Here is a 13,442-nt window from a genome sequence, read left to right as displayed (position 1 = left end):
CCTCTGCATGCAGATCCAGTTTACCTGTACCATGATGGGTGTATACAAAAGCCTATGACAGATCACAAGATCTGGCCCTAAAAACAGCAGATTTTTAAAAGAAGGGATACTGCTATGTTTTTGGCTCAGTAGATCCACAAAGTTAGGAAGCAATTAAATAAAAGCTCTGAGAATTGTGCCATAGCATATACATCAAAAGGTGAGGCACTCTGTACGTGAAGAGAGAGAAATTGTGTGGGATAACATGTGGGGAAGCCCTATTCATAGAGCATATAGGACTAGCATCTCCTACCGTCATCCAATGCCAGATGTGACCTTGTCCATGCAATGAAATGGATGTGACTAAATCGTTCCCTGGAAGGACCACGTCTAGATATCAGAGAGGAGTTCAGTCTCCATGGCCCTTTCAGTGATTGGCCTTTGTGCTGAAATTGCCAGCTAGGTTACCTGTTTATTTGTTGTTCCCTTTCCCCTAATCTGCATCTTCTTGTGTGTCTGTCCTTACACTGTGAACGCCTGGGGGCAGGGACCATGTCCGCTTTTCATAGAGTTTAAAACCAGAAAGGACAACCGGATCATCTGTTCTGACCTCCTGTAAATTTCACCGTGCTGCTCCTATGCTGAGGCCATTGACTTCAGTTAAAGAATTTCAGTCCTCAAGAGACTAAACTATTCCATGCCACTGGCAGAGAACAGGAGAGACCAATGTGTCACCAAGGTCTGGGGTTCCAGCAACAGTAAGGAATTGATTAGGTGAGATATGCCCAGATGATCCTAACAGGCGATCTATGCCCTATGCTGCAGAGAAAGGCAAAATGCCCTTAAGGTCCCTGACAATCTGACCTGGGGAAAATATCCTTCCTGAGCCCAAATTTGGTGATCAGTTTGACCCAGAGCATGTGAGCAAGACATGCCAGCCAGGTAGCTAGGAAAGAGGGCTCTCTGTACTACCTAAGGGTGCTGATTCACTCTCTCTCGTCCTGTCTCTAGCTAGGGCTAACCTTGGATGCTTCAGAGGAAAGTAAACACCCATCCCCACCCCCATACACCAAGAATACATCTGGACAATTGTGCACCTGGGAATAACATTCCTTCCTGACAACTAGCTGAAGCCTTGCAGTGCGAGATCTGATGATAGCTATTGTCTTAATTGAGAGGCACAAGTGTTCTGAGCGTGTTGAGGACAATGCTGAGTTTCCTGTTCTCTCCATGAAGGAAGGGGATGAATAGGGGGATCCGTAGATTCACACACTCCAAGGCCAGAAGGGACCAACAAAACCATCCAGCCCAGCGCTTCCCCACCCTCACAGGTGGTAGAATTTCCCCAAGAAGCCGGATTAAAGCATATCTTTTAGGATACGTATACACTGCAGCTCAGAGGTGTAATACCCAGCTCAGGTAGATGTACACAAGCTAGCTTGAAAGCTAAATGTAGCAATGTGGCTGCAGGACAATGGGCTAGCCACCCAAGTACAACCCCATCTGAGACCCCAGGTACATATTCAGGCAGCTAACGGGAGCTGCTGCCATGGCCATGCTGCTACTTGAGCAGAGCTAGTGAGTGTATGTCTACCCGGACTGGGAATGACCCATCCCAGCTGCAGTGCAGACGCACCCTTGGAAAGATATCCAATCTTGTTTTAAAGATTACGTGCTGGTGAGTCCACCATCTTCACTGCAAAGCTGTTCCAATGTTTAATTAGCATCACTGCTAGGAAACTGCATCTCATTTCAAGGCTGAAATTTTCTACCTTCAACTTCCAGCCACTGGCTCTTGTTTTGCCTTTGTCAACAAGGTTGAAAAGCCCCTTCTATCGGATTCCTTTCCCATGTGTAAGAACCTAGACACAGTGATCACATCATAGCACCTCTCCACCTTTCCTTTGACAAGCTGAATACGTTAAGCTCCTGAAGCCTCACGTCGAGGAGCTGGAAAACAAGCTTTATGATCGCTTTTGTGGCCCTCCTTTGAACACTACTGCATATTTCAAAACTCTCCTGAAGTCTGGACACCAGAACTGGACACAGTGATCCAGCAGCTGTCTTTGAGTGTTTGGAGAATGCTCAATTCAACCCCAGTGCTATGCTAAAGAAACAATAACATTTTTTAAAAAGTGCCAAGCATGATGGTTTTTCCAGTGTGGACACAGGTTCATTGGGACCTGCCCTGAACCCATCTCATCTCACAGGTCACTGACTTCTTATCATGTGATAACTTTTGGCCATTACTGAGCTGGGCTGGATTTGAAACTGCAACCTAGACAGTGAAAGACTTTTTGCAATTTTACAGACAAGCCCATCGTTTAGATACAAGCTCTTCAGCACAGGAGATCTGTTCTCTGTGAAACGCTTAGCACGCTTGATGCACTATAAAAGAACGAATCATACCATCGCAACCCTAATACAAAGCTCCTGGGATAGCCAGCATCTTACTTTTTCATAAGCTTTTCTTTTAGAGCCAGACAAGGGCTCCCATGGCATTAAAATGATGGAAGATGCTACATGTTGCTGACAGCTGCCTCTCTCTTCAACCTGGCAGCACACACAGCCTTGGCCAAGATGACTATTTCTGCCTTCCTATTAAATGATTGGCAGAAAAAAAAAAAAAGCTTAAATGTGGGCAATCAGACCACATATTGTAGTCTTAATACATCATTTCTACAGCCTGTCTGCTCTGTCACAGCCCAGAGAGAAGGTGCCAAGGTTACTAAGCAATGAACATCTCACACTGCCCCCTGCTCCCAACCACACTAATAAGGCCAACCTTAATTAATTTTTTTATTTCAAAACATGGGTTTGGGAAGATTTGTTAGAACAATGCAAGACTTCACTGATGCAGTAACGCTTAAATTTGGTTCCAAAACATAGAATATCATGGTTGGAAGGGAGCTCAGGAGGTCATCTAGACCAATCCCCTGCTCAAAGCAGGGCCAATCCCCAACTAAATCATCCCAGGCAGGGCTTTGTCAAGCCTGACTTTAAAAACCTCTAAGGAAGGAGATTCCATCACCTCCCTAGGTAACCCAATCCAGTGTTTCACCACCCTCCTAGTGAAAAAGTTTTTCCTAATATCCAACCTAGACCTCCCCCACTGCAACTTGAGACCATTAATCCTTGTTCTGTCATCTGCTACCACTGAGAACAGTCTAGATCCATCCTCTTTGGAACCCCCGTTTCAGGTAGTTGAAAGCAGCTATCAAATCTCCCCTCATTCTTCTCTTCAGCAGACTAAATATCGCCAGTTCCCTCAGCCTCTCGTCATAAGTCATGTGCTCCAGCCCCCTAATAATTTTTGTTGCCCTCCGCTGGACTCTTCCCAATTTTTCCACATCCTTCTTGTACTGTGGGGCCCAAAACTGGACACAGTACTCCAGATGAGGCCTCACCAATGCTGAATAGAGGGGAATGATCACGTCCCTCGATCTGCTGGCAGTGCTCCTACTTATAACAGCCCAAAATGCCGTTAGTCTTCTTGGCAACAAGGGCACATTGTTGCCTCATATCCAGCTTCTCGTCCACTGTAACCCCAGGTCCTTTTCTGCAGAACTGCTGCCTAGCCACTCGGTCCCTAGTCTGTAGCAGTGCGTGGGATTCTTCCATCCTAAGTGCAGGACTCTGCACTTGTCCTTGTTAAACTTCATCAGATTTCTTTTGGCCCAATCCTCTAATTTGTCTAGGTCCCTCTGTATCCTATCCCTACCCTCCAGTGTATCTACCACTCCTCCCAGTTTAGTGTCATCTGCAAACTTGCAGAGGGTGCAGTCCATGCCATCCTCCAGATCATTAATCATTATAAACATATTTATGAAGTTCCAAACAGGTGCTCAGCCCTCCACAAAACATGACATGGTCCCTGCCCCAAAAATGCCCCATCTCAATAAAAAAGTATCACTGTTAATTAGATTAAATGAAAGACATTCCAATATCAACTGATCGTAATATTTTGCATTGAGTATTTCTTTACACAAAATCTGCCTTCATCCCCATCTGCAACTGCTTCCATAAAGAAAAACACAAGTGCGAACACATAAAATGACCTATCAGTTTTGCAGCATTATCATTAATTCCAGTGTCCTCTCTTCCAGAAAACCATTGATCATCAAGTTGGGAGCAAGATTATTATATCTAGTAGGAACAATATAGCCCTATTATTGCATCAGAGTTAAAACATTTCCCATAACTAGTTTTCTTTCTTTCTTTCAGTTTATCTGAGGCTGTCTGAACAAGAGTAACAAGCAAAGACACTGGAAAGATGTAGAGACTATCCATGGAGAAAAGCTAAACAGTGAAGAACATATACCAAAGGCCAGACAAAGTTGGGAGCCAACAGAAGCTTTGGAAGAGCTGAGCCCGCTTCTGTATTAATAGCAGAGAACATTACAAAATCTTGTTGTTCTAAGGCTTCAAAACACAAAATTGCTAGATTAGCAGATACAGGACTGTATGCGAGTGATTTAAAGCATAACCCACCTATGTAGCACTGCTATATAATAGAAAAGGAGAAAAAAAGAAGTCATTTTTTGCAGTATTTATATTTCTTTTCTGTCTCTGCCTTACAGTAGCACCCAGAGACTATCATCATGTTGGTGCCATACACACACATAGAAAGAGACCGTCCCTTCCCTGAAAAGCTTACAGTCTAAATAGACAAGACAGATAAAGGAAGTATTATCCCCACTTTACAGATGAGAATGGAGGCACAGAGAGTTTAAGTGACTTGCCCAAGGTCACACAGCAAGTGTGCGAGAGCCAGGGACTGAACCCACATCTCGTGAGTCCAGTGTCTTAACCATAAAACCATCCTTCCTCTCGAGGTCCCAGGTTGATTTTATCTACCTTCCTGGCCCGTCAAAACTGTTCCTGCTCTACAGGAAGGGAGTGTCTTTTTCAATGTTACTCAGCTGAATTCAGCCTGAGAGATGCCAAAAAGGGACAGGTCTGTAGGTATACATTTACCTAAATAAGAATTAAACTGAGAAAGTAGCTCCCATGCCCCATTGTCACCAAAGAACTCCCAATTCCCAATGTGACACCACAGCTTGGAGTAAACGAGTCACAGAAGGGAAAGGGATACAGTTGCCTTCCCAGCTGCTGGCATTGTAGGGGAGACAACAAGAAGAAAAACAGACAAAACGAAGCATGCCTCTCTGTAGAAAGTTAGAAAACAGAAAAGGCACATGCCGATAATTTAATTTTGTGAGTTCTTTGGAAAAAGGGCTGTGTTTTAGTGAATGGTCGTACAGCACCAAGCACAACGTAAGTTTCTTCGGGCAGGAACCATATCTCTGTCTGTATGATGTATTCACCATTAGCACTCCACAAATATATATTAATTATCCACTGACTGGCCAGTCTGGACTGCAATACAATTGGTTGCATGGCAACAGTTCAAAGCAGCGGATTGTCCTAAAAAAAAAAATCCCCTCGAGTAGAAAATTCGAACAGCTATGGAAAAACAAAAAGGGTTTTCCAAGTCTCTCTTAGTAAATTGAGTGTTCTATTGGTCCGAAAGGGAATTTAGAGGCATCAATGCAATCCCTTGGCATAGGTAAGTGTCACTTTGTCTTTACAGTACTTGAAAAGGCTGTGTAAGGTCCCTTATGAAAAAACGAAATTAAAAAACCCCAGTAAGCGGCTGTTCAAGAAACTCTCTCCTGTGCCAATACAAAAGAAAAAAAACCAACAGACAAGTCCCCAGCCAGTCAGACAATGAAGTAGAACTTCAGAGTTTAACATCAGTTCATTTTGATTTAAATTGGTAAACTCTCATCAGAAATCAGTTCTGAGGAGTGAAAAGACACATAGGAAGATATGGGGGAGGGAGGCGTCACTGCTGAGTTTAACAAGGACTCTCTTACCGTGGCCCAAAACGCTCTCTCACAAACAACCCCAGGCAATACTGTAGCAGAAGGATCTCTAAGGTTATTGGAAAACAAATCTAAGCAGAAGTTTCAATCTTCAGGAGAGGCAGTATTCTGTTTTCCAGCTCTTTCCAAAAGCTCCAGTCCTCTTTTCCTGTCAGTTTTTGGGCCATGTCTTCTGTCAAAGGGGAATTTCTGGGAACTATTCCATAGGATGGAATCTGAAGGCAGCTGATGCTAAAACTTGTTTCCAATAACCTTACAGATCCTCACACAGTGCCAATTGCAACATCAACAGGGATTGTAAAATTGGTGTTCCTCACTGATCACAGCAACCTATCAACACCTCCCTCCCCTGGGCACAGTCACTCTCTGAACAGCATTTCCAGATGCTTGAGAGAAAGAACAAAACTCAGAACTGTGTGTCTGAACCTAGCTGACCTTAAATTAAAGTATTCCTGGACCAACTGATGTATGAAGCCTCTTTATGTGCAGTTTACACACACAGCACTTGTTTTCAAAATCTGTTTTTTACTGGAGTTTTACTTAACAGAACTCAGACTTTTGGAGCAAAGCTCACAATAGACAGACTGAGTTTTGACTCCCTTTAAATCAATTACATTTCAAAGGGAAGACAGATGGCACAGGGTGGGTATAAGCAGGCCTCAGATTAAACAAAGGAAAACTGAGGCTGAATAGCATCAAGGGGGTGGTCAGGGACTGTGGGATTTGTCAAAAGGGAGTAATGGAAGCCTGGGTCAAGCAAGAAACTACAAGGAAGAATCCTGCCAGGGGACAGACTAGATGATAACTTCACAAGTAACACTGCCATCCCTTATTTCTGTGATTTTCTATACCCACAATTTTGATTTTTCAGAAGAGAAACAAGCAGGCTTTGCAAGACAAATCTTGACACCATCATATCCCAACCATAGGGTCAGGGCATGATCCAAAACCCATGACACCCTACTGAAAGACTGCCCTTGGTTTTAAGGGGCTCTGGATCAGGTCCTTAAACCTCCTGTTAGTTTATATGACACAGCTATTTTCAATGCTATGGCATGTTTAAAGTTCCCTTCTCTTGATCCAACAGGGCTTATCTATTATTTATATTGAGAGGCTGGGTGTAAATTTAAAGCCATCTGATTACACCTCCAACAGAGACTACATATTCCCACACTTTCAGAGGGTGTGAAAATGAGCCAAGCAACCAAGAAACAGGCCAGAGCTGAAGACCTGGAGAGGCAGTGCTTTGGGTCACTTGCTGCAACCAAGAGTTTACGCTTAAAAACAGTTCTATTCCCAAGTAGGCTTACCCCCATTCCTCCCACTTTCTAAAAAGTAACTCAGTTACGGGATATCACCTCTTGGAAGATGCTTCAGTGCAGCAAGGTGAAGTGAACAATCAGTGCCACTCACAAACATGACCCAGGGTTATTTCAGAAGTAAAACCTTAGCTTGTTTTGTTTACCAGGGTTTGTCTTCTCAAGCTGGTACCATCTGTAAAATGCCCTTTTCTTTTGTTCACTCAGGTCTGACCCCTGCTGCAACAGCCAGTGAGAGATCCGACTCTGGCTGATACCTACAAGAAAGAAGGAGAGAGAGAGAGAGAGAGAGAGAGAACACTTTTGTTCTATTTAAATTTTGACTAGATTCAGTGCTAGTGAAAGGTACTGGCTTAAGAGGCCCAGAAATGGAAAGCTAATATTTTATACATAGAAAAGGTAAACGGTTCAAGCTTCCCCCGCAGTGTCCCACCAGTGTGCCTCAACTTTTGTCCTTTATTATTTTTGACCTGACTCAGACTCCACACCCACAGCAGGCACGTAGTCCAGCAGTTAGTAGAAAGTTCACCAGACTTTGGAGTGGGCAGGTCTGGGTTCTATTCCTAGCTTGGCCACGGACTCTCACAACATGACTTTGAGGAAATCATAATATCGTTCTGCCTCAGTTTCCCCTCCATAAAATGGGAATATTGGTACTTACCCATCATTGTAAAGTGCTTCGAGATCTACAGACGAAGAAGTTTATTAAAGTGATTATGATGATTAAATGCTTGCGGTGCATGCAGCGCTCGACAATGAGGTGAAAGCAGAACAGCAGTCTGTGATATACAGATATTAGTCCAACAGAAAATGAAGTCATTCACCTACCAAGTCATATCTCACAGGCCAGAAACAAAACAAAACCCATCTGTCAGATGATAAACCGCTTCCAAACACTATGTACCTGGGCTGGATTAGACCCTGTGACCTAGAGGTGAAAAGTTCCATCTCTCCAAGAGAAACTTAAATCAGACTTTCATAAAAATAGTAAGAGGAGGAAATTTCCCAGAAATTTTTTCAGAGTGAAGCGGAATGCAGGATCAACATCGGCATTCCATCCATAACATTGAAGGACAAATTAATTAGGACACAAACCAAAACTAACCAAAAAAAACCAGGACGACTTGTGGCACCTTAGAGACTAACAAATTTATTTGGGCTGAAGCTTTTGTGGGCTAAAACCCACTTCATCAGATTCATGCAGTGGAAAATACAGTAGGAAGATCTATATACACAGAGAACATGAAACAATGGGTGTTGCCATACCAGCTGTAATGAGACCAATTAATTAAGGTGGGCTATTATCAGCTGGAGAAAAAAAAAAACCTTTCGTAGTGATAATCAGGATGGCCCATTTCAAACAGTTGACAAGAGGGAGTGAATAACAGTGGGGCGGGGGAGGAATTAGCATAGGGAAATAATCTTTACTTTGTGTAATGACCCATCCACTCCCAGTCTTTATTCAAGCCTAATTTAATGATGTCCCGTTTGCAAATTAATTCAAATTCTGCAGTTTCTCATTGGAGTCTGTTTTTGAAGTTTTTTATTGGAGAATTGTGACTTTTAGGTCTAAAATTGAGTGACCAGGGTGGTTGACGTGTTCTCCGACTGGTTTTTGAATGTTATAATTCTTGATGTCTAATTTGTGTCCGTTTATTCTTTTGCGTAGAGATTGTCCGGTTTGGCCAATGTACAGGGCAGAGGGGCATTGCTGGCACATGATGGCATATATCACATTGATAGATGTGCAGGTGAACAAGCCTCTTATGGTGTGGCTGATGTGATTAGGTCCTATGATGGTGTCCCTTGAATAGATGTGCGGACAGAGTTGGCAGTGGGCTTTGTTGCAAGGATAGGTTCCTGGGTTAGTGTTTTTGTTGTGTGGTTGCTGGTGAGTATTTGCTTTAGGTTGGGGAGCTGTCTGTAAGCGAGGACTGGCCTGTCTCCCAAGATCTGTGAGAGTGAGGGATCGTCCTTCAGGATAGGTTGTAGATCCTTGATGATGCACTGGAGAAGTTTAAGTTGGGGGCTGAAGGTGACGGCTAGTGGCGTTTTGTTACTTTCTTTGTTGGGCCTGTCCTGGAGTAGGTGACTTCTGGGTATTCTTCTGGCTCTGTCAATCCGTTTCTTCACTTCAGCAGGTGTGTATTGTAGTTTTAAGGCTGCTCAATAGAGATCTGGTAGGTGTTTGTCTCTGTCGGAGGGATTGGAGCAAATGTGGGTGTATCTTAGAGCTTGGCTGTAGACAATGTTGTCTACTTATGCTACATTGATGACATCTTTAACATCTGGACCCATGGAAAAGAAGCCTTTGAGGAATTCTAACATGATTTCAACAATTTCCATCCCACCATCAACCTCAGCCGGGACCAGTCCACACAAGGGATCCACGTCCTGGACACTACAGTGCTAATAAGCGATGGCCACAAAACCACCACCTTACACTGGAAGCCTACTTACCGCTATACTTACCTACATGCCTCCAGCTTTCATCCAGACCACACCACACGATCCATTGTCTACAGCCAAGCTCTAAGATACAACCGCATTTGCTCCAATCCCTCTGACAGAGACAAAGAAAGTAACAGAACACCACTAGCCGTCACCTTCAGCCCCCAACTTAAACCTCTACAGCGCATCATCAAGGATCTACAACCTATCCTGAAGGACAATCCCTCACGCTCACAGATCTTGGGAGACAGGCCAATCCTCGCTTACAGACAGCTCCCCAACCTGAAGCAAATACTCACCAGCAACCACACACCACACAACAAAAACACTAACCCAGGAACCTATCCTTGCAACAAAGCCCATTGCCAACCCTGTCTGCACATCTATTCAAGGGACACCATCATAGGACCTAATCACATCAGCCACACCATAAGAGGCTCGTTCACCTGCACATCTACCAATGTGATATATGCCATCATGTGCCAGCAATGCCCCTCTGCCCTGTACATTGGCCAAACCGGACAATCTCTACGCAAAAGAATAAATGGACACAAATTAGACATCAAGAATTATAACATTCAAAAACCAGTCGGAGAACATGTCAACCACCCTGGTCACTCAATTTTAGACCTAAAAGCCACAATTCTCCAATAAAAAACTTCAAAAACAGACTCCAACGAGAAACTGCAGAATTTGAATTAATTTGCAAACTGGACATCATTAAATTAGGCTTGAATAAAGACTGGGAGTGGATGGGTCATTACACAAAGTAAGAACTATTTCCCTATGCTAATTCTCCCCCCCCCACCGCCATTACTCACACCTTCTTGTCAACTGTTTGAAATGGGCAATCCTGATTATCACTACAAAAGGTTTTTTTTTTTCCTGCTGATAATAGCCCACCTTAATTAATTGGTCTCATTACAGTTGGTATGGCAACACCCATTGTTTCATGTTCTTTGTGTTTATAGATCTTCCTACTGTATTTTCCATGGCATGCATCCGATGAAGTGAGTTTTAGCCCACGAAAGCTTATGCCCAAATAAATTTGTTAGTCTCTAAGGTGCCACAAGTACTCCACGTTTTTTTTGCTGATACAGACTAACACGGCTACCGCTCCAAAACTAACCAGTTTCACAAGTAAAGAGACAGGTCTAAAAACCCACTTGGATGCAAATCACACACTCATTTGTGATCACCACAAGCTATTCCAACAACTTATATAATTCAGTGTTCAAATGGCTGAAGCAGAAGGCTAACAGATGGGGCAAAGGAACTGCCAAGGGTGCATTCCCAACAAGTGTTAACAGCGTACAAACTCTCTTGGGAATTAAAGTTCTAGGAAGCGCTCACAGTAACAATATATTGCTAAACACCACCTGTCCCAACACCTGTTTAGAATTATAATACACAACACAAAGTTGCTTTTCATGAGGTACTTGCACCTACCTCTCCCATCTTGTGTTCTCATGATCATATTTAACTTATGAGAAATAGGCTCCAGAAGTTTTACATTTTCTCTAATAAGGGATTTTTTCCTAACATGTATTTTTGAGTTAAACAAAGATGCTAATAACATTTCAGAATGATTCAAAATCTCAGGAGAGTCTAATTCATATGGGTTAACTCCAACTAGGTTTTCAAAAATCATAGTTATGTTCCTAACTAGCCTGCATTTTATATAATTCTGGAGCTACTAAAATGTCATTTGTCCTGCAGGAAAAGGGTGGGTTTGGTTTTTTTTAAACAGGAACTTTTGTGTTCAACAGAAATCCTCGTGCAAGGACGCATGAGACTTGAAGGCTCCATGAGTATATTCTGACTGGCTTGCTGCAGGCAGGACTGTATGCTTTTATTGTAGATCCCCAACCAATCTCTTTCAGGGACTGCCTCTGCCCTATCTATCAAAGATGGTGCAAACAGCTGAGGCCCTCCCACTTAGTCATCCCCGGGGTTGAAATCATGTCAACTGGAAGCATGTGCTCAGTAAAGGGACTTGGTTCTGAAACCTGTGTCCTTTGGTGTTCCATCACAGTCCACATCAGGACACTTTTTGAGCACAGAACTACATGCCTTAAGTGTTTGGCCTCTCAGTTATGGTTTTTCACCTGGATGAGTTTTGTCTGTTGATGGGTGAGGGTAGCATTAGTTTATTACCTGGTTTCTAAGTACCGTGGTCTACCTTTAATTATGTAATAAAAATATTGTGTTACAGTTCTTTGGTAACAAAGTAGGATATAAAAGCAAAGTATCAAATACTAAAGTTATGGATGCAGAACATATTTTCATAATAATATATTGGGGCATCCACTCTTTGCCAGAGAGGCTGCACTGGCACTTTTGTATAAAATAGTACAGATTGCAGCTACCTAATACACTTGTGCTGCTTGCAAACGTTAATGGTAACTTGGTCCAGTGGTTGAAGCAAAGGAGTGAGAGCCATGACATTGGGGTTCTATTCCCAGCTTCACTGCTGACTCACTGTGGTCTTTGGTACATCACTCCGCAGTCAACCCCTTTCTGTAAAACGAACCTTTGTACAGGACATTGACATGCACAGATTAGAACAGTGCTCTTCTACAAATTCTATGCACACTACTGCAGGTTCCAACATGACATGCTCTGTAACGACTACTGCATCCCATGACCTGCACTTCAGAATGTTGTGGGCTGCATCTCGTCTATATCAATAGACTAACTCCAGGTAATCACTCCTGTTGAGAATCAGATCCTTTTCTCTCTGTCCACACAGCTAAAATTCTTGTTCAGGCCTCATATCTCAGTCTCTGTGGTTTCTCCAACACCCACATCACCCCCAACCCTCCCACCTCCAGCCCATACAAAATGCAGCTGCTGAGGTCATCTTCCTCGCTCACTGTTTTGATCAGTCAACTTTTTAGAGTTCTCCATTGGTTCCTCTTTCTCTACCGCATCACTTTCAAACTTCTTGTGATCACTTTCCTCCCCAACTCTTCATCTATCTTTGTCAGTTCAGTTCGGATGCTCTCTGGGGCAAATATTGTAGTTTCCACTGTTAGAAAAATGCTAGCACATTTTGGATGCTAATACAAATTAAATAATACTTTGTATTTATGAAATGCTAGCTAAGACTACTGGGAATTATTTCCTCTGTGAAATACACATTTTTTTTATTATTTGGATCATGATCCAGTCTAGAGGCCCCAACACTGTACATAGTACACAAAGCAAGAGATGATTTCTGCCTCAGAGACCTTGCAGCCTATATAGACACGTATTATTATACTCATTTTACAGTTGGGAAACTGAGGCAGGGAGAGTGTGACTTTCCCAACATCACACACGTGAGTGACAGAGCCAGGAACTGAACCTAGATCTTTTGAGTCCCAATGTAGGGCCTTAACCACAACTCCATCCTTCTGTTATTTATTTTTAATGATGTCCTTGTAGCAAAAACAAATAACAAAAAAGATTATTTGATTGTGATACAGTTTCTAGTTCCTAAAAGTTTGGTTTTATAAGTGGACTCACCAGAGCACTGGGAAAGGGATGCTTCTCAATCCAACACCAGTACCATCCAGTAACATAGCTTCTAATCCTGCTATTTCAGGAAATTACACTGGCAGGAAAAAAACGCTGCCAAAAGCAAATTCACGAAGGTAATTATCTGGAGCATCTAATATCCGGCTGTCTGGAAAAAAAACTCTCAGACTGACTCACGGATCACGAGGAAGATCGAGGTCCGTTGGTCTCTGGGCCAACAAGCCAGGAATACTGTACATCACGATGACGGCACCCAGCTTTGTCATAGAAAATGCAGGGGGGA

General features: G+C 43.0%; 1 protein-coding gene across 8 annotated transcripts in view; it reads right to left on the bottom strand.

Moving 5' to 3' along the window:
- HMBOX1 (homeobox containing 1) overlaps positions 1-13,442 on the bottom strand; it is a 140,876-nt gene that overhangs the window by 37,123 nt on the left and 90,311 nt on the right. For 7 of the 8 annotated variants that reach the window (XM_077812354.1, XM_077812353.1, XM_077812357.1 and 4 more), the window contains one exon: positions 7,333-7,443. The exons of the other annotated variant lie outside the window; for it this stretch is intronic. In XM_077812354.1, coding sequence (XP_077668480.1) covers positions 7,333-7,443 — 111 coding nt within the window. The remainder of the gene's footprint in view (positions 1-7,332; positions 7,444-13,442) is intronic. 8 annotated transcript variants of the gene reach the window in all.

Source organism: Eretmochelys imbricata, chromosome 3, assembly GCF_965152235.1.
Source record: "Eretmochelys imbricata isolate rEreImb1 chromosome 3, rEreImb1.hap1, whole genome shotgun sequence".
NCBI lineage: Eukaryota > Metazoa > Chordata > Testudines > Cheloniidae > Eretmochelys > Eretmochelys imbricata.
Note: the sequence above shows the minus strand (reverse complement) of the source record. Positions and strands in the feature narration are given on the sequence as shown.